This window comes from Poromitra crassiceps (genome assembly GCF_964638095.1).
Source record: "Poromitra crassiceps genome assembly, chromosome: 8".
Classification (NCBI taxonomy): Eukaryota; Metazoa; Chordata; class Actinopteri; order Beryciformes; family Melamphaidae; genus Poromitra; species Poromitra crassiceps.
Window position 1 is genome coordinate 14,758,791 of NC_139629.1, and position 22,367 is coordinate 14,781,157.

The following is a 22,367-nucleotide window of genomic DNA, read 5'->3' on the forward strand; positions in this document are numbered from 1 at the left end:
ACCTACTACATCTTACAATGTATGACATCTCTTTTAATAGCCGATTTAGAATTTGAAATTAACCAGCAGGTGAGGGAGAAAAATGACGTGCTGCGTTATAATGAGCAATAACTGTTATATATAAGATACATGTATTTTATACAGGTGGTCCAACACTCCCGCATGCAGTGTTGCTACTTCATCAGATAACTCAACCCCTCCGTTGACAACCAGAAGATATGTAACACCTACTGTAGCTCAATTACATTTCAACAATGAATGAAGATTTGCAGCCATAATGTGTCATGTGTAATGACATGCAATAAGTGCTTAGGCACTGTTGGAAAACTTTGGAGGGAAATTGCATTTAGGGGCCCTGGTGTTTTTGGGGACCTTGATAGTGACAGCATACAGGGGCGTAGCCAGAAATGAAATTACAGGTGGGCCTGAATCAAAGTGGATGGGCCACACTATTGACGTCATTTGCATTATCAGAATCAGAATCAGAATCAGTTTTATTGGCCAAGTATGTAGACATACAGGGAATTAAACTCCGGTATATGTTGCTCTTAATGTGCTTTCAAAAGAAAAGAAAAGGTATGCATACAAGCTCAAATGAACAAACAAGGACTCAAAGGTATGGTTAACTGCTATTTACATTATATACAATATTTGTTATGGTTAACTGCTATTTACATTATATACAATATTTGTTATGTAGAATGTCTGCTATAAGCAGGAGTAAGATAAAGAAATAATTGTATATGTACAAATCATTGTATAGCTCACTGCAAAGACAGCAAAAGTAGGGTTTGTTTGCTGTCTAAAGGGTGTAACTGTATGTATGCCATTTTGACACCTACCAAAACCCCACTTTTGACACTGACCAAGCCTTGTGGGTAGACTGGAGGATCCTAACAGCACTTAGGTCAGCTCAAAATGCATGCTGACATAAGTAATGCTAGCTTTGCAGCGTGATAACATAATTTCTACTATTATACATTCCAATTCATATTCTAGGTCAATATTAGATGAATATAAATATGCTAATATTCCCATTAAATACTTAGGCCTATAGATTAAAATGTTATTATAAGGTTAGGAGTGTGAACTGGTCAAGATGAGGTCTGATAGTAAGAGTTTTGCAGGGGTTTACAGTTCTTTGAATGTGTCCCAGCCAGGACACATCAATAAGCGATGTGTCCTGGGACACATGGTCCAGCTACTCTTTAGGTAACATGGCAGGCTATTTGATTTGTTCAAAGGGTCACGGAAGTCATTGTATAGCATACTGCAAAGTCATTCAAAGTTTGCTTTGCTGTCAAAAGGGTGTAATTGCACTTACGCCCTTTTGACACCTAGCAGCAAAACCCCACTTTTGACACTGACCAAGCCTTGTGGGTAGAGGATTCAAACAGCACTTAGCTCAGCTCAAAATGCATGCTGATATAAGTAAAGCTAGCATGGCAGCATCATCACATAATTTATACTATCCTACAGTATTTTCTAATAACAAGAGTCTCAGCTTTCCAGTCATACCCAATTTATGCAATTCCAAAATGGTTTAGGGACTCCAGTATGCAAAAAATATTCAAATAGAATAGATGGGAAAATAATTACCGTATACTGCATGCAAAAAGAAAATGCAAAATTGCATGTTTTTTGCAACAATGCATGGGATTAGCAGAAAATGGGCATGTATGTAAAGGGAATACTCATGGGTACCGCTACAACCCATTCTCATTCAGATATCTTGAGGTGAGAGGTCAAGGGACCCTTTTGAAAATGGACATGCCACTTTTTCCCTGACCAAAATCTTTCTTCATCGTTTCTTTCTCTCTGACTAATTTTCTTTTATTTATTGTGCCAATGAATCCCTCCAAATAACATCTTGTTTATGAATATTGTTCAGAATGATCAACCATTTGGTCCCTGAAATCTTTGGTTAGCGAATGAAAAGTTGAATGCTAAAAAGGCCATGGGACATTTCAGGAGTTAGCCTCGTCTATTATCGTCTACAGAAAGAATCAATAGTCTTTCATTTGTTTTTGATTTTCTTTTAAATAAGGTGAGACTCTATAAGCCCCTCCGGGTTTCTTTCCCTCACCTGCATGATTTTCTTTGTGCAAAGCTTCGCTTCTCCATCATTCATCAAAATGATGCTGAAACTACTTGAACTTGAAATATCATTAATAGAGTGAGAAAACACCTCTTACCTGACTGAAAAGATGAAATAGACGATAACACCCTTCATACTCCCAATGGTAATGTGAGCCTACAAGCCATTACTGATTGGCGTGGTGCTTGTTGATGATCAACAACTGAGGCAGATGAAGAGTTATGTGGATAGCTAGTCAAAAGACATAACTCATAATTAGTCTAATAGCAAAGTAACAATTAACTTGTTTGCTGCAGGTATTTATGACATTACCGGTAGTCGACATTAAAGGGGAAGGGTACATGGAAAACCCACTGGAGTGATGGGTCTCTCACACATCTCCTAATTGGAGATGCTGCAGTATATATAGCCTGACACAACTAATTACATCAAGTCATGCGCATGGTGTATCATATTTTGTAGGTGGTGCCAGAAAGTATCACTGACTGCAATCCACTGTCATTACTGTTCATTTCCCAATGACTCAATTGACTGTGGCATATTTTTGCAAGGGGGGAAAAGAGAACACATTTGCTATATTTCACTAGATAGAATAGACATTTGGCACTACTTTTTGTTAAGTGATACAATGGTCATATTACACTGTTATTAGGCCAGCGTAGTGATACCTGTGTGGATGTATTTGCACTTGAACTGTAGGGCAAACATGTGGTTCAACTCACCATATAATTACTGTTTGTGTAAGAGAAGAAACACAACAACGATCCCTGCGATGATCTTAGACAATAATATCAGTTTGGGGATTAACTACCTTAATTAGTATATAGTGGGCAAAAACTAGTGGAAATAGAGCGTGATGTTGCAGACAATTGCTATACCTTGATATAATACGGTATTATCATTCATTTATATAAAACGGAGTAAGTGGGCTCTGTTTGTTTGTTTGTTTGTTTACATTTTTGCCCCACATTGTGATGTCACTGATGATGTCACAATGTCTATGACATTCACTGATGATGCCACAATGGCTATGACATCATCAGTGATGTCACTCGAGAAATTGTGGCACTAAATGCAAAGTTCGGCGAGGATCACTCGAGCAATTGTGATGTCATCAGTGATGCGAAGTTGAGCAATTGTGCTCAAGTTATTTGGCCATAGTTTGTGTGTAGAAGTGGAGAGAATGAGTGTGAGGGAGAATGTGAGAAAGATCCAGTGTCTTCTTTGCAAAGGGAATCATGCAGCATGGGAGGAACTGTCCAAAGAGTGTAAAGGAGGCAGAAATAATCGCTGGGAGAGATCTAAGAAGAGGACTAAGCATGTGGAGGTGAGAAAAGAAACTAGGTCCAATCAGCCAGGAAGCATGCGTTTGGTTTTTGGAAGGATCAAGGGAAGTTTCTGGTCTTTTTGGCTATCGTAATAATTAACTGTACTGCTGCTGCTGTAGAAACATCAATTATTTTATTCAGTTCAATTGCACTTCAGTTTAATTCAATTCTGTTTTAATCCAGTAGTTGGCGGTAATGCAACATTTTGGATGCCAACCGCCATTAAACACCAAAGAAGAAGAAGAAGAAGAAGAAGAAGAAGAAGAAGAAGAAGAAGAAGAAGAAGAAGAAGAAGAAGAAGAAGAAGAAGAAAAGTTTGTCAGGTCTAGGAGTTGTATCATTTTCTTTGGACATAATAAGAACCACCAGTTGATCACAAAAGGAGTTTTACAGTTTCTGCATGATTCAGAGCTGTATCCGAGAATAATGAAGTGCGAGTTAGTTTTACCCTTGTCCTGCGGAGGGCAGTAATACGCTCAGTAGCGTCTACACCGCCGGAAACCTGAAAGAAGAAGAAGAACACGCGTGCGCCTACGTCATTTACATGGGAAACAAAAACAAATCGCCATCTGACACACTCTTGCAACATCTTTGTTGTTGTTGTTGTCAAGGCTGTTTACTCTTTAGAAAACTTCGGCATCTTGTTCAGCCTTCGTGTTAATGGTAAAACCCGACATATTCCGTTATTTCCAAGCAAAGACAGGACGCCTGCCTGTCGTTGTTATAGTATACCGCTTTGGTGCTAGTAGTGTTACCAACACGCTAATGTTAACTGCAGTTGACGTAGCGTTAGCTAAGCTAACCTTACGACCAAATGTTATCTGATGCGTTTTTGCATTCTCCATAGGTACTCCTTATGATCCCGTTGAAGCTGTAGTTTGCCGATAACAGCACGGTGGTTTGGTAACGTTAGCCATGGCTCAACAGAGAGGAGTGAACAGTCTGCAGTTCAACCAGGACCAGAGTAAGATGCTCACTTGTTAAGCTAGCTAAAGCACGTCATGTAAACAGATCTGTCTTTTGAATCAATGCTTAGGCATAGTTCATAATAGCCTTCACTGTTGTCCTTTCTTCTGTCGCTTTCTGCCAATCGCTAGGTTGTTTCTGTTGTGCTATGGAGACTGGGGTCAGGATCTACAATGTGGAACCTCTGATGGAGAAGGGCCACCTAGGTGAGTGGACTGAAAGCCTTGTTGCCAGATTTTTACAGGTCTATCGATATTGTGATATGAGACTAGGTATCGTCTTCGATTTTGGATATCGTAATATTGTGATATGGCATAAGTGTACTTTTAAAGGCCGCATTAAAGTATAAAGTGATGTCATTTTCTGAACTTATTACCAGACTGTTCTAGTTAGCTGTTCTATTATTTGCCTTACTTAGTCATTATATCCATATTGCTCATGGTTATCAAAAATCTCATTGTGTAAATATTTTGTGAACGCACCAATAGTCAGGGAAGGACCACAGTCCCCCACCACACCCCAATATTTTATTTTCAGTTTTTATAGAACAACAAGACAAACAGGCTCAGACACAGGAAAAAAGGGGGGGGGGGGACATCGATATCCAACACTATAATGTGGTGCTACATGTACCAGCCGCGTAAGGTGCTTATGTGTTTGCAAGAGATAGTATGCATGGGATCCCATGCGAGGGGTCCATTAGATACTCGCCGGACGAGCCGTCCGTCACCCCTAACCTCAGTCTCTAGTCATTCTTAACTTCATCGAAGTAGGCCAAAAACGGGTCCCATATAACCGAGAACCATCCAAGCGAGTTGGTCCTCAGGGACCTGAGTCTCTCCATCTGTATAACAGAGATCATATCCATCAGCCACAACTGAAAAGAAGGTGAAGAGGAGGACTTTCATTCCTTCAGAATTAGTCTTTTAGTGACAGTTGTCCCCAGTGTCAGAGATTGTTGCACAGCTGTAGGGAAGTTCAGAGAGGACTCCGAGCAGAAGAAGCAGCCTGTGGGCCACATAATCCACATCCCTCCAGTCCTTATCCTACATGATGTCATTAATATAATGAGGGGTAGCCTTAGCCTATTTTCTTTCCTTTACATTTTCATAGGGTAAATTATAGATTATCCAGTGCGATAATTCTGAATGCATTTCCATTGGTTCATGTGATTTTCCTTTCTAATTAGCGCTATTAAACCACAAACATTAATTGTTCTAAAGCCTGTTTTGTTGATCAAAGTGTATTCCAAAGCTGGAGTGCTATACATTGATAAAAAAAAAAAAAAAATCCAGTAATAGTTCATTCCATTCAAACTGGGAAACGGGAATGTGACGGTTGAATGACGTCACACCCGTGTGGTCGTCGTTCCATTTAAACAGTCGGGAAAACCAGCCAGGGTTAGCTTTAGCCAGGCTAGCCATTGTTAGCAATAACAGTTGATAACAATGCATTTCACTGCAGCAACATGTCCAGATAACGCTAGAAGTTAGACAGTGCTGTGTGTACAGCTGACACAAGCCAGATGACAAAGCATGACAGGTGATGATGATAACGTAATGTTAGTCAAGTCCGTTTAACGTAACGTTACTTATTAGCGCTATTAATCACAAACGTGCACGGTTATATAACGACTGTTTTGTCAATCAAATGTATTTCAAACCTTGGCGTACTGTAGCCTACCTCGTTGCATAAGAATGAGGTCTATCCAGTCGACATTAACGTTATATAGCGCGCGGCGCACAAACCAAAACATTGGCCCATGTGTCTGAGTGTGATGACGTAACGTTACACAGAAAGGAGGGGGCTCTGCTCCGGCTGCTGTCAATGCTGCTGCTCGCTTCCAGCGAAGTGACGGTGAAACACGGTGACGGTCAAAAAGTAGACTGCTGTAGACTAGTGTTTATGTCATTTGTACTTTGTATCTATGTGGACATAAATAAATCATTTAAATGTGTGTGTGTGTGTGTGTGTGTGTGTGTGTGTGTGTGTGTGTGTGTGTGTGTGTGTGTGTGTGTGTGTGTTTCTAGACCACGAGCAGGTGGGCAGCGTGGCCCAGTGCTCCATGCTGCATCGATCCAACCTGTTGGCTGTAGTTGGAGGTGGAGTCAATCCCAAGTTCTCAGAAATATCTGGTGAGTTTAAAACATTTATAACCTTCGTCCCTTTCTCCACTTTATGACATTACATTTCCAGGGTTCTACAGCGTGAGTAAACTGCTTGTCAGGGCAGTGTTTCCCATACATTGACACATTTATGGCGCAGCGCCACAACGCACCGATGAGCATGAGGGCTGCACTCGTGCATGAGAGACGCTTTTTTCTGTCGGCATATTCCGTTAATGTAAAGTATTTAACTGTTAAGAAAGTCAAATTTCAGCCTGTGGGAATCACTGAATCACCAATCTGGGATCGGTTAAGCAAAAAAAAAAAAAAACTCTGGGGGGCAGCCCCGTTTCAGTGTGGTGCAAGGAACTCAAGAGGCTCCATCGGCAGCGGAAGAAAATCCCTTTCCGCTCCCTGGAAGCTCTGCCATTGGCTCCAACCGACCGGCTCTGCCCATTTATGGATTTCCTTTCTGTTCCCTGCGTGTCGCTCTCAAATTTTTCCGTCGCTAGGAAACAACAATAACAACTCTTGTTACACGCTGAAAACGTACGTACATTTTGACTACACACCGGTCACGTTCGCTCCATTTTGATCGGGTAAAGCGCAGCATGCGAGCCTGCACCCTGCGAGCCTGCACCCTGCGAGCCTGCACCTTGCGAGCGCTGTTGCACCCCTATCACAGAGCTTGCCGACAAGAGTCTGTCTCGAGAGATCAATGAATCACTGACTCACGCTGGAAAAGGGGCGGCAAATCAAGAGGAGGAGAAGCAGGGTCGGAAAATATCGCGTTGGACCACCGCCAAGATTTATATCGCCAGTCGCGCAGAGCCATCGCATTAATAGCCCGCCTCACTTGCAGGGTCGCTCTATCGGCTAAACAGGCCCGACTTGGCAACTTTTAAACTGAAGAAAATGCCAGTAGTTTGTGGATATTAGTGGGATTTTTGGCCAATCTAAAATGGGCTTAAGTTTGGGTGATCATTCTATAAACATGTATGGACTTAGAATAGGCCTATTTATAACACAATCGTGTCAAATGGTACGGTTTCCGGGTTGAACGTCATGTTTCCTTGAAACGGTGTGTCTCGTTTAGTGGGTGTGTCAGAAGTGTATATAAACCCCGCTGTTTGAAGAGGCAGTGCGCACAGTCGATCCAACAGATCGGTGCAACGCTTGCAGAACACAACAGAGTGTTCAATGCACCGCCGTTTCCGTTGAATTAAACATTTTGCTATGTGTTGTTGGAGCTGAACAGCCCTGGTAAAAAGCTTACCCTAGAACCCTGATTTCTCACACTTCAGTGCTGGTCTGGGATGATGCCCGGGAGGCACGGGATCCTAAGGACAAGCTGGTGCTGGAGTTTACCTTTACGAAGGCTGTTCTAGCTGTTCGTATGAGGCATGACAAGTAAGTGGTGCCACATGCTCCCCTTGACATACATGTAACAGTGCATCCTTGACATGCTGTATGTAACAGTGCATCCTTGTGAAATTATAATTCTTGTTGACTTTTTTCTTCTTCCCAGGATCATCATTGTTTTAAAAAACAGGATCTATGTGTACAGCTTTCCAGACAACCCTGTCAAACTCTTTGAGTTTGACACCAGAGACAACCCCAAAGGTATTACATCACTTCCTGTGTATTTTTCCACCATGGACGACTGCTCAACTTACAACAATAAAACAATAGTGTGTGTAAATCTCTTCTTCTTTCTCCAGGACTGTGTGATTTGTGTCCTAGTCTGGAGAAACAGCTGTTGGTCTTTCCTGGACATAAATGTGGCAGCCTGCAGCTGGTTGTAAGTTACACAGAAACACATTGTATCATTCAAATCAGCAGGTTGTAAGTTACACAGAAACACATTGTATCAAATCAGCAGGTTGTAAGTTACACAGAAACACATTGTATCATTCAAATCAGCAGGTTGTAAGTTACACAGAAACACATTGTATCATTCAAATCAGCAGGTTGTAAGTTACACAGAAACACATTGTATCATTCAAATCAGCAGGTTGTAAGTTACACAGAAACACATTGTATCATTCAAATCAGCAGGTTGTAAGTTACACAGAAACACATTGTATCAAATCAGCAGGTTGTAAGTTACACAGAAACGCATTGTATCAAATCAGCAGGTTGTAAGTTACACAGAAACACATTGTATCAAATCAGCAGGTTGTAAGTTACACAGAAACACATTGTATCAAATCACCCAAAACTTGCTGCTACGGAAATAGGGCTCAACAGTCAAATGACACTCTGACATTGCTTTGATGTGTGAATGTGAATATGAGGTATTCATGTAAAAGCGCTTTGGGTAGTCGATAGACTATATAAAATGCGCTCTATAAATACAGTCCATTTACCATTTGCTTCGGGTCCAGAAGACTATTTCCACTTTCATTTTCTCATTTTTAAAAGTGTAAATGGCCACTATTAGGCTATTCGCTCCATGGCTAACATAGTACTGTATATAGCCGCATTTCCTTGCTTTAATATCAACAAACCGGGCAACGGATTTCAAAATTGGCGCCGGTGTCGGTGCAATTTCGACTCGGCTAAAAGATCGGCTCAGGCACTCATTGTCATTGGCTGTATGTATGTATGGGCACGTGGTGGGATTAACGTGGGAAAAATGGCCGACAGCTTTAGATTAGCTAACAAGCTAATGCTAAGATACTGATGTTATCAAACATGATACACGTAAAAAATATGAATCAGGGTTAGGGGTTAGCGTTAGACCCCATTGTGGACCCAGAGCCGAGCACTTCCGGAAGCCGGCGAGCCGATCCTGTACCTACACCGGCATTGAAACCAGCGTCACTCGTAATGGTCTCCTTCAGTCACTCAGTGACGGTTTGAGCCCTGTATAGCAGCCAAACTGTAGCCTACGCACATACATAGTAACCTAGCCTAGTACAGTGGGCTTCACAGGTTAGCCGACCTCGGCGTCAGCGAACTCCACCAATTACAGACGATCATTCAGTGAGCTCCACCAATCAGAGATGTCGATATTACACTTAGGATATTTGTGGATAGTGTAGTACTTCTTCATGACATCGAATAAAAAGTAAATTAATTAAAAAAAAACATGGCTGATATACAGATTTGTGGCTTCTACAGGAACACATACCATCGTTTCACAAGCTTGCCCGTGGTAAATCTACCTTGGGTGGTTATGACGTTATGGCTTAATAATCAAAATCTCAATGCAGAATATGAAATACAGATGTAATGGTATGAAAACTTCACATCACGATTGTCATGACCGAAATTATCACGGTTATCGTATTATCACGGTATTGGTAAAAAATTGCTGAAAATGTTCAAAAAGTACTGAGAGACTCACTGAAATCATCAATTTTATATTGAAAATTCAGACCCAAAAAGGATTGATACACTCACTGAAATCATTTCACCAAGCTGGCTGCACATTTGGATCTGGGAGACTGTTGCCAACTTTGGTTGATGATGGACAGTATTTACCATGTTTTTCAAAGCACTGTAATCACGGTATCACGGTACCACGGTTTTAATGATAATGAAAATTTGAAACGGTACGGTTATCGTAAGGTATTTTTATCATGGTTTGATGATACATTGATTGGCTGCACCTGTGGTCTAGGTGTGTCTCTGTTACAAGACTGTGCTCTTCACCTTGTTTGTACATGACTTGACAAAGGCCACCAGGCCGAAACGTTGTCTTTTTATTAAATTCATTGCATCAGAGCCAGAGTGTGCGGTTTCTACTCTTTTCATTTTTATCATGGTTATCATTAAAACCGGTTATCTTTACATCTCTAATATGAACGGGGAAATACTCTTCCGGAACCGAAGTATGATGTAACTGTTGAAGTCTATGGTAGTCATGCTTCAAACGACGGGTAATATTCAGATGTATTCTGTCACTTTGTTGTATTTTCAAGGATTTGTCCAACACCAAGCCTGGCACATCATCCGCCCCGTTCACCATCAACGCGCACCAGAGTGAGATAGCCTGCGTGGCTCTGAACCAGCCCGGCAGCGTGGCAGCATCAGCCTCCCGCAAAGGAACCCTCATCCGTCTGTTTGACACCACAACCAGAGACAAGCTGGTGGAGCTCCGCAGGGGGACTGACCCGGCTACTCTATACTGGTGCGTGCGTGCGTGCGCATTGTCGGCTACTTGGTTAATACATCTTTCATCTGTTAAATTCTTAGCGGCAAATTAACCGACTAATGGTTAATCATTGACATTCCTAGTGTGTATGTCAAAACTCAAATAAAGAAAAACAAATCTGCATTCTTCCAAAGTATTGAACATTAATGTAAACTCTAGTTTGGTTTCCATCCTAATGTTTTTATGCGAATTCGGAAAAACCTCCAAATATCGCAAAAACGTTTTCACGCTTGAGGGAGGTGGAAAAGTTGGCCGTATCGATAAAAGGTAAATGCGATAAATGCAGTGGAAACAGATTCAGTGAATCTTCCGTGTCTCCATTCAAAGACCACGCAGTTTCATGTTGACATGTCGTCGTAGCCTACACTAAATGGGGCTACACTTAAGGTAAATAAGCAGCACAATTTGAAGAAGACTGGAATTAATGTTAATATGCGACTCACTTCAGGAAATGCTCCGTGGATTATAACGTTATACTTGCCGATTTGGTTAGTGGCACCTGGTAATCCAGAAATTGCATTTTATGGTCTATGTAGCTTTGTAGATCATCAAGAAACTTTACATAAATAACGTAGATGCTCTCTGCGCCTGCCTGCCAAATGACGCACGTATCGGCTCTAGCAGATCAGCAGCCTCAAACACGAGCTGATTGACAGCTCTATAATTCGCATAACAGCAGCGGATGGAAACGCGCATTATTTAGCATTTTCCCTTGTCCGATTTTCTGAAAATTCGGTTCAAATTTGCGATACACTTGGATGGAAACCCAACTTCTGACTGTTCTGTCTGCTTTGTTTATTCCTTTCCAGCATCAACTTCAGCCACGACTCATCGTTCCTGTGCGCCTCCAGTGACAAGGGCACAGTGCACATCTTCGCACTGAAAGACACCAAACTGAACCGACGCTCTGCGTAACACTCACTTCTCTTGAAATCCCCCCCCCCCCCAACATGACCATTCTGTTGATGAATCTGCATTTTGCTCACTAACAACAACAACCACCACTTTTCTTCCTCTCACAGATTGGCTCGGGTTGGGAAGGTGGGCCCTGTGATTGGTCAGTACGTGGACAGCCAGTGGTCATTGGCCAGCTTCACCGTGCCAGCTGAGTGTGCCTGCATTTGTGCATTCGGAAAGAACACATCCAAGAATGTCAACTCTGTCATTGGTGAGAGAAGTAGTTTGTCTAAAAGTACTAGGGCTGTCAGCGTTAACGTGTTAATCGCGATGCGATTAAGGGCCGCCCATAACGCGTTTTTTTTTTAATCGCGTTAATCGCATGCCGCTATTTTGTCCCTTCGTCGCACCCGTACTTGTAGTCAAGCCGTTCGCAGCCGTTTCCTGTCTCCTGCCTGTGGAGGCATGGAAGAGAAAGACAGCAATGCGCTTCTAAATGGCTCGTTTTACTTAAAAAAAACTCCCAAATGGCACAGTGGACAAGTCAAGAGCAGTAGTTTGCACCTTGTGTAAAACGGAATTAAAATATCACCGAAGTACATCGAGTTTGAGGCGAGCGATCACCTAAAAGTAGCTAGCGGCCAGCTAGCAGCCAGCTAGCTAGCGCGAGACTCATCACTCATTCTTCCTTCAGAGTCTCGGATGCGCGGGTCCTCTAACCACTGGGAGGTCGGCTCCAATGGCTTCACGCGATATAATGTACATGTTATCAATACACAGTTTCCAATACCGAGCCATTATTCACATGGAAGTGCCAAAGTTTTTAGCTCAGATACAGCCTTCTTCGGCTGTGTTATTTTGGGTCCAAATATTTATGGACGTAACTATATATTCATTAGCAATGTATGCTTTGTGTGACTAAGCTAACCCATCCAGCGCTGGTTCGATCAAAGTTTTTTCATCATGTTCCTTTTGACTCAGAGATTTTTTTTCTTCTTCCTGTTTTCACTTGTGTAGCCATCTGTGTGGACGGGACGTTCCATAAGTATGTGTTCACCCCTGATGGAAACTGCAACCGGGAAGCCTTTGATGTTTACTTGGATATCTGTGATGATGACGACTTCTGAGACGAGGAAGAAGAGACGGGCAAAGTTGATTAAAAACAAAGGAAGGGCAAAGAGGTAAAAACGGGGAAACATAACAAGGACAATTCTGATCAATGAAAATGGCTGAGTTAATGATTCAGACTAGGGGCGCATCCCATTTCTCTTTATTTGATATGTCCTCTGTCCTCGCGTGAACCGGACGTTGTTCTGGTCCGCCATTTTGAAGACCGGCCCAAAGCGCTTATTCCTGCCCCGAGGAGGGAGGAAGGATCTCAGAGGAGCTATGAGCGAGGAGACACGAGAGGAGCCTTCACGACTTGTACCGGTGGACACGCCCCCTTATTCAGTTGACTGGACGCTGCAGCTGAGCCCACTGATCTGATCCATCACAACATAACTGGGTGGAGACAGATTACAGATTGTCTGTAATCTGTGTAAAATTTAGGTCCGATCAACAAGAACCATAAACAACTTTTTCTTTTCATGATGGATCAAATTAAAGTAAGGGAGAGTCTCTCTGACACCAAGAAATGCATATTAAATTAAATATAAAATAGAATGTATTACATTTATATTTTACATCATTTATCGGCATTTGCATTCAGTCACGTGGGGCTGAAAGTTCCTGAGTGTCGGGTTTGTTATGAGTTACACATTTAGCCTAGTAAACCATTTCCATTGTTTATCAGACACCCTAATCATATTCTGGGTTATTAGATAGCCTAATCAATGCACAATCAGAATATCAATAAATACAGATGCAAATAATTAACAACACAAACTCATTCTGCCGGTAGAAAGGGTTCACGTGCCTCTGAGCAGGACACGGTATAAACACAGAATGCAGGTGTTTGTGAAGGTGTTTGTCAAACAGGTAACCGACTCGGGAGAAAACACTGCTGCTCTGGTAGTCATAACCTTTATTAGTGTTAGCACAGTGCACATGTGTGCAGATACAAATAGCATCAAAAGTCTACAGCTGTTAAAGCCATCTGACAGCTGATCACGTGACACGTCGGAGGAAAGCACGTCTCATTTCTCGAAATACAGATTTCCTTGTTTCCTCTCTCGCATGGTTTCCTCTGTGGGAGGGACTAAGACTCTCGCATGGTTTCCTCTGTGGGAGGGACTAAGACTCTCGCATGGTTTCCTCTGTGGGAGGGACTAAGACGCAAAGAAAAGATGCAAGTGAGGGAAACGTGGATGCAATTAAGAGAAGTGGGATGTACCCTACAGTAGGAAGGTGGCTATTCAAAAATAATCAGAAATGTGTATAGGAACACAGAAGTTTATGCTGGGGCCTGTTTTGTAAGGTGTTTTTGCGTTTATAATCAATTGTATCTCTGTAGAAAAGTGGATATAAATACAATTTTCTATTACCCTACCCTGGAACTTTGTGTCATCTTGATTCTGGCGCGTAGATGTGTAAAACCCCTTAGCTCTGATCCGTAGCTGTGTAAAACCCCTTAGCTCTGACCCGTAGATGTGTAAAGCACCCTTAGCCCTGACCCGTAGATGTGTAAAATCCCTTAGCTCTGACCTGTAGATGTGTAAAACCCCTTAGCTGTGACCCGTAGATGTGTAAAATCCCTTAGCTGTGACCCGTAGCTGTGTAAAACCTCTTAGCTGTGACCCATAGATGTGTAAAATCCCTTAGCCCTGACCCGTAGATGTGTAAAACCCCTTAGCTCTGACCCGTAGATGTGTAAAACCCCTTACCTCTGACCCGTAGATGTGTAAAACCCCTTACCTCTGACCTGTAGATGTGTAAAACCTCTTAGCTGTTACCCGTAGATGTGTAAAATCCCTTAGCCCTGACCCGTAGCTGTGTAAAACCTCTTAGCTGTGACCCGTAGATGTGTAAAACCCCTTAGCTCTGACCCGTAGATGTGTAAAACCCCTTACCTCTGACCCGTAGATGTGTAAAACCCCTTAGCTGACAGATGCACAACACATAATAGGACTTTGGTGGTCTATAGGCTAAATAGTTTTCTCTACTGTATAAGAGTTTAATACTGTTGTTTGTTAATTATACGGCCTTCGGGGGTGGGGGATCAAGCTCAATTTTGCTGCTATGCTTTTACACCTAAAGGTGTCCCTGGGCACTAGTAAATGGTAAATGGACTGCATTTATATAGCTCTTCTATCCAAAGTGCTTTACAATGTGCCTACATTCACACACCGAAGGCGGACAGCTGCCACGCAGGGTGCTGGCACAGCCATCAGGAGCAATTCGGGGTTCAGTGTCTTGCCCAATGACACTTCGAGATGCCGGACATGTGGAGGAGCCGGGGATCGAACCACCGACCTTCTGATTAGTGGACGACCTGCTCTACCTCCTGAGCTGTGGTATATAGTATAAAACCTTGAACTGAAAGAACAATAATAACCAAAGCTAGCCAACAAGTTTTGACTAATTTTGACTCATTCTGTAAAATGTGTGATAATAATGTCACAAATGATCAAAGTTGTGTGCGCAGTTTTTGATTTATTATCATGATATTATTATTATCGTTAAAGCAGGCGTGTTTGGAACTTTCATGTTTCCGAGAGTCACTGGGTGCTAATTTGTCACCTTTTGCATTCAGCGGAATTATTATTATTTATTTTATGAAAATGGCCACTCCATCTGATGTATTATCTTTTTAGTCACTCCATTGTTTAGCAGTTCAGGAGGTCCTTTCTGCCCACACACACACACACAGACGCACACACACACAGACGCACTAGAGCGATCCCACTATTCAGTGATCATGTCAAGTAAATATACTGTATGCAGAGATGTATGCACACGTGTGTTGAGTGTGTGTTTCTACTGCTACTTTGCTGTGTTGGATTTCAGCTCCATTTCTCTAGAACAGTGACATTTTGCCAGGGGGTCCGCGAAAGGTTTTCAGAAAAATAAAAACTTTTCGGCAAAAGCTTCATAGTTCAACAAAAATATTGAATGCTTTAAATCTAAAATGGTTCATGGATTACATTCTAATCTAACAAACCTATCAATTTAAAACTCAAGCACATTACCGTGGAAACAATTAAGCTTAGCCCAAAATCACAAATCAGAATGAGGGGGTCCCCGGTAGATTTTCTATGTTGTAACGGGTCCTTGGCTAAAAAACATTTGAGAACCTCTGCTCTAGAAGATCTATCAGCATGACCAATTATTGAAGTATAATGTTGCTGAGGAATGAGGCCTGCACAAAACGAATGCATGTTGCCCTCACCTTGCAACGTTTGGTATTTATGAAAAGCAAAGTTCTCTTCACCATGCTTCATACTCTGAAGGACATTTGGGTAGAACAGCGTGAAGCCCAAAAGCACCAGGAGGCTAATGAGGGAAAAATGTGGGCAGTACAATGCATCTTTCCTTTTCACTGTGGGCCTCATTTAGAGAGGTCAGTAGGATCCATTTTGACAAACCGTTTCTGCTGCTCACTTGACTTTGACAAACTACCACAAAGTGCTGCGCCTTGGATTTATTATGAATAATAAGCTATATTTTCCAACAATAAATTGCTGTCAATCATGGTGTATTATGTTGGGATATAATCATGGATCGTTCGTGACTCCTTTTGGCACTGCTGGACCACAATAGCTTTGGCGGAGAAATTTATTTAAGAGGTCATCGTTTTTGCATGTCGTTGATGGGGATCACATGTGACACAGGTGTGCACAAAATGATTCAGAATTAAAAAAAAAAAAAAATCGAATTTTTACCATGTGACAGTGTTATCTTCTTAGTAGTGCCAGTAAATGCCTCCACATATAAGCTTTTTTTTGTGGGGGGGGGGGGAATACATATCTCATCCACAGAAATCAATTTCACAGTCCACGAGGCTTCATAGCAAGGTCTTCTCTCTAGACTCACCTTTCACACCGACATTAAACAATCACACAGGGAGAAACTCATACAAAAGGCAGAGACCAATTTCACAGACGGGAGCCTCAATTGACCAGAATGCAATGCAGCCACATTCTACAACCCCAGTTAGTTGTTAGTTAAAGTTAACACAGTCATTTATCAAAGCAACAGTACAGAACAAAAGGTGAGGGTGGAGACTTTAAGCCAGAAGAGTTAGGCCTACTACACTGGGCCCAGATGCACTCCAATCAGCCTCAATGACGACCCCCCACTCACCAGGCTGCTGCAAGACACAGAGGCAGGAGAGTGGGAGGCTCATGATCACAAGCAAGATTGTAGACTGTCTAAAACACACATGGGCAAAATACGGCCCCTGTGTGGCCCGCGATGGAATTGCAATTTTTATTTTTATTTTTACAGTGCACCTGAACGCAACATGCAAGATACCTGCTGAATAAGTGTCCCAAATGTTTGTGTCATTCTGGCCAATACTCCACTTTTGTTATAACATTTCAGTCTGGAATATGGAATATCTTTCAATAATCGTTATGACTAAAAGGCTAAAAGTAATCTCATGTGTAAGAAATGACTGTAGAACAGTAATTTCTTGCAGCCCTGGGGCAAAATGCGGCCCTGGGGCCACATTTTGTTAATAAATCTCATCTGCTACAGCCATTGGATTTGTATCACTATTATATCAGGAGATTAACAAGAAATTACCAATCACAACGGGAGAGAGGGTTAAAAATAGGGAGACTGCCACGAAAATCAGGAGTGTTGGCAGGTATACGGTAATCTCCAATGTGTCGCCCTTCGCTTACTTGATGTAAGTCAGTGTGGCCCTCAGGAAAAGAATGTTGCCCACCCCTGTGTTAGATGTCAGATCCAGTACTCTTTTGCACCTCTGTTTTGAGTCAGCGAGTTGTTTTTCCACTAACTGCGGTTACAATTAGACGGGCCAGAATGAATTAGCCTACCAGATTCAGACATAAGCCAGAAGCAAAGTTGGTGGTGGGCTGGCTTCACCCTGCGGGCCTTGAGCTCGACACATGCTTCATCTTCATCACTACCATAGCAGGCGAAAAACAGACGACAACAAGCAGCTCTTCCACTTTGTCTCCTCCAGGGTTGCCAGCGAGCGGATTGAACATATTTCATAATACTGTACGCCACGGTATCCGCGAAACCCATCTCATCATAATTCAATCCAACTGTGAAATGATACTGATCCGAGATGGTCTCCTCAGGCTATTAAACACTTTCAGCTTGTGAGAGAAAAACAATTACCCGCCCACACTGAGAAACCTGGCTGAGAAAAAGCCTGCTGCATCATGTCTTCACAAAAGGTTGATTAAATCAAGTGTGAGACAGAAAAGAGCCAAAGCAAGTTCTAACCAGACATTCAATTGTCAGGTCCTCTCCAACTTGACCTATAGACAAACTAGTGGAAAATAGACAGTCTAGACCAGGGGTGGGCAATTTTTTTTTCCTGAGGGCCAGAATATTGGCCAGAATGACATGAACATTTGGACACTTATTCAGCGGGTATCTTGCATGTTGCGTTCAGGTGCACTGTAAAATATATATACGGTATATATAGTTTTTGCAATTCCATCGCGGGCCACACAGGGGGCGCCCACAGGCCGCATGCCTGTAGAAATCATGTAGAAAGAACATGATTAATATGACATATTGATTCTATGTAATTCCACATGAAAAAAAAGATCATTGCTAATGATTTTTTTGCATGTTTTTAGCAGGGGGTTCTTATCTGGGGGAAACACCAGGGGAGCACGGGGAGAACATGCAAACTCCACACAGAAAGGCCCTTTTGACGAGATAGCCCACCAGGGGCAGTAGGCACCAAGGACATGGGAATGGGGACACACGCTCAGCGTCCCAGGCGGGAATCGAACCCAGGACCTTCTTGCTGTGAGGCGACGGCGCTACCACTGCACCGCCGTGCTAAAGAAATTGTTCTTAAAATATCAGAATTTAGCAAATTGCAACATACTGCTTTGTTCAAAAGATTAGATATAGCCAAAGATGTTTGGCTGAGTAGTGAGCACCCTACTATAACCAAATAGAGCTGTAGTAAAGGAAGCTGTGACTTAGAGTGGAATATAAACTTTATTGATAAGTAAGCTGTTACTTGTAGAGTGGAATATAAACGTTATTAACTGCAACCAGCTACGAAGAAAGACTTTTACCTGCCACTCTGAAAAAAAGGCTGCCTGGCCTGGAAATCAGAACGGTGGGTGGAACGTGATCACCCAGCGCCATCTGCTGGCCTATCACTGTATCGACATGTCAGCTTCAGATAGCAACTGGGTAACAATAAAAGGCAGGGTGAATTCTACCATTAGCCTATTTTGTTTTAATATTTACTGTAGATATCATCTGGTCATTTCTCTCTACAAGTATGAAAACATGTCTCTTAAGAATGCTGAATCAGGCTCCTGTAATGTTTCTGCCATATTAGTATTAGTATTTTGGCAATCAAAACATTTTAAGTCTGTGCCCTGGAACATCTTTCTGCACTGCATGTCTCCAAACAATAACCCAAACCTGTTTTCCTCATTCTAGAGATAGTGATTATTCAGTGTTTCATTGGTACTGATAACAGAACTGAACACAGTGAAAATGGACCATGTGGGAGAAGGCATGACTTCAGAAGTAACTTTAAGGCCAGTCTACTAACACTATAAAAAGCTTTTTTTCATGTAATTAACTTTAATACTACTTTAGTTGGAATTGCAGTACAGCTCAAAACAACCAGCTATTTTGATAAAAACTAAATGCATACTATGTACAAATTATTAATGTTTTGTTGCAGATTTTCTGATTTACTCATTGGAGACTATTGCTATTACTAAATAGCACTGTTGTATACTTGTTTCACTGACTGTCTTGCAAAAATAAATGTTTTCTTCAATTAATACAAGTTATGAATGGGTGATTAGTTCCCTGGAACATTACAATACTGACCATAAATCATAAACATTTAGGCTTCAAGGTAAATACAGTAATAATCCTTCAAAAATAAAAAATAATGGTTTATTCTTCAATTTAAAAGAAAGTCACTGTACAACATGGACACATCAATATAAGCTATTTGGAACAGTTCACCATCCATAAGAGCACCAGTGAAAACCCAAACATATTATAGCTACCTTTTTGTGATATGTTATTTAGTTCCACTCACACAACCAATCAGATTTCGACATTTAATAGAAACAATAAGACACTCAAACCTGTAGCCAATCGCAACACTGGGTGTTTACCGCCGTATTTCATCCGGATGTTACACCTGAGCCCTATACAAGAGGCATCAGGAGAATCATGACAGAAATGCAATTAAGAGCAAGAGTCCAGGGGATCGGAGTAGTGTAGCGGTAGATTCCCTGCCTACCAACATGAGGGTTGCAGGTTCACACCCCTGTGTTACCTCCGGCTTGGTCGGGCATCCACACAGGCACGATTAGCTGGTGTCTGCGGGTGGGAAGCCGGATTGGGGGTATGTGTCCTGGTTGCTGCAATTGCGCCTCCTCTGGTCGGTCGGGGCGCCTGTTCGGGCTGGAAGGGAACGGGTGGGAATAGCTTGATCCTCCCACATGCTACGTCCTGTCGGTGCTCCCCCTGTCAGGTGACAAGAAGCGGCTGGCAACTGTGCATGTGTCGGAGGAAGCATGGTGCTAGTCTCAGCTCTCCCCAGATCGGCAGAGGGTGGAGCAGGGGGTAAAATTGGCCAAGTACAATTGGGGAGAAAATGGGGGGGATAATCAGAAAAAAGCAAGAGTCCAGGATCTTCATTTATCATTGGGGAACAGGAGGACCAAACATCTCCATGGTCTCCACAACCAGGGACAGGTGGTCCAGAAACGAGCCCACGGACACGCGAAGAATCCGAGCCTCGTCTGCGCTCCACCTCCTGCAAGACAAAGAGAGAAGACGGTAACAAGAGGTGATGCACATCAACTGAACACACTCAGACAAAGGCTTAAAGGGACAGTTCACCCCAAATTGACCCCATGTGGCCTGCTGGGAATTTTCTTCTAGCCATGAACATTGATTGACAGCTTCCACGTCATGATATTATTGGTTGAAATTGGGTTGAAAGTCGATAGTACTAGCTGACGTAAGCACACTGTAGATTGATTTCATTATGAATGAAGACAACATGGTTGACTTTTGATGTGGAAAAAACAAAAACATTTGATTTTGGTGTGGGGGGGTTACAATAGGTGCACTGTCTGACCAGGGATGTGATCTAAAAATAATTAGATCACATCCCTGTTAAAATAGGTTAAAAAGGTTAAAAATAGTTAAAAAGGTCATTTTTCATTTCAGCTTGACTTGAAGAAAGTGGAGAGGAGGAAGCGTCTTGCTCACTCACACAGACAACGTGCTTCCGGACACTGTGAGCTGCTTGCTGATGCCGCCTTTCCGCGGCTCTCGGTCCGGCGACAGAGACTGGAGAGCGATACAGGCCTCCTGAGAAGAGGGGAAGGGAACGTCCAGACAGCTGCAACCTGGTCAAGGAAGCCAGCTCTTCTTATTATAGGCATCACTGGTATTTATACACACATTGACAAGAGGTGTGACCAAGTCAACTTGGCTCAAGTCCCAAGTCCCTCTCAAGTCAAGTCCCAAGTCCAAATGTAGATAGATTACTGTCAAGTCCATGTCATTCCTGTCAAGTCCCAAGTCTAAATTTAGAACAGCAAGTCAAGTAAGAACAAATCAAGAGCCACGTATCAATTGAATATCTTAAATCAAATATACAGGACTTTCCAATGCAATATGGTTATAATGGGACAAAGTGAGAGCATCATGAGTTTGATTTCTAGAATCAGTTTCAACTTCAATCATCCATGTTTTCTGGATTCAACAATCCAGAGAACAGAATTTAAATGGAGTCATCAGCTGGAACAAATCTCATCACTTTCAATCCAGATCTCAAGTAAAGACTTTAGAAACCTTTTCAAGTCAGTACAAGTCAGAGAGTCAAGTCTCAAGTCACCAAAAACCAAGTCAAGTCTCAAGTCTTCTCTTCATGCATCAAATCGAGTCTCAAGTCACCAGAACCCAAGTCAAGTCTGAGGCTCTAATGTGGACTAAATAGGGGTCCTTATGTGGAAAAGGGCTAAGAAAGAATCACTGTTTCATACAAAGATTCTGAAGCAATAATGGATTGGATAATATGCTATATTTTCTACTTTAAAGCTAACGTTAGCACGCCTTTCCCCTCACCCGATGATGGGTACGTACTCAAAGTAATGAGGTGACCTACAGCTTTGTGGGATCATGACAAACGAATTGTCAACACATGCAATCCCTCTCGTCTCCTGCAGCCTGCCCATCACAAACTAATTCTACCGTCAGCGAATATGCATAAGAAATGTAAACAGCACTTTGTACAGAAACTAATGGAAATAAATGGTTTTAACTTAATCCTGATCTGACGTAAAAGGATACAATTCCAGTTTACTCGATTCATGGTTGTTTGCAGTGCTGGGCGCCGCCATTACAGCCAAAAGCTGGTGCTGTCTTCTTCATCTTCTTACCTTTTTGGCCGAATATTCGCAGCGACGGCGCACTGCTGCCCCCTACAGTTCACATATTGGATGTTATCAGACAGCGACACCTGCTGTGTGGCTAACGTTACGACCGGTTACGACAGACACACAAATAAATAAATAAATAAATAAATAAATAAATAAATAAATAAATAAATAAATAAATAAATAAATAAATAAATAAATAAATAAATAAATAAATAAATAAATAAATAAATAAATAAATAGCGAGCCACTACAAAGTAGCCAGGGTCACTCACTGAA

At 42.1% G+C, this 22,367-nt stretch overlaps 2 protein-coding genes across 2 annotated transcripts; one reads left to right on the forward strand and one right to left on the reverse strand.

The window, feature by feature from the left end:
- The first annotated feature begins 3,982 nt into the window (after window positions 1-3,982).
- On the forward strand, window positions 3,983-14,038 carry LOC310781683 (WD repeat domain phosphoinositide-interacting protein 4). Its single transcript, XM_083642273.1, has 11 exons — window positions 3,983-4,089; window positions 4,274-4,390; window positions 4,524-4,598; window positions 6,423-6,527; window positions 7,802-7,907; window positions 8,026-8,120; window positions 8,219-8,298; window positions 10,427-10,635; window positions 11,469-11,570; window positions 11,682-11,827; window positions 12,574-14,038. Exons 2-11 carry the CDS (start codon window positions 4,342-4,344, stop codon window positions 12,681-12,683), a joined length of 1,077 nt encoding a protein of 358 aa, XP_083498399.1. The 5' UTR covers window positions 3,983-4,089; window positions 4,274-4,341; the 3' UTR covers window positions 12,684-14,038.
- A 5,574-nt stretch (window positions 14,039-19,612) lies between these two features.
- Window positions 19,613-22,072, reverse strand: lage3 (L antigen family member 3). The gene is made up of 3 exons (XM_083642275.1): window positions 22,003-22,072; window positions 20,921-21,049; window positions 19,613-20,455 (listed from the first exon to the last, which is right to left on the reverse strand). Exons 1-3 carry the CDS (start codon window positions 22,050-22,052, stop codon window positions 20,341-20,343), a joined length of 294 nt encoding a protein of 97 aa, XP_083498401.1. The 5' UTR covers window positions 22,053-22,072; the 3' UTR covers window positions 19,613-20,340.
- Window positions 22,073-22,367: the final 295 nt, after the last annotated feature.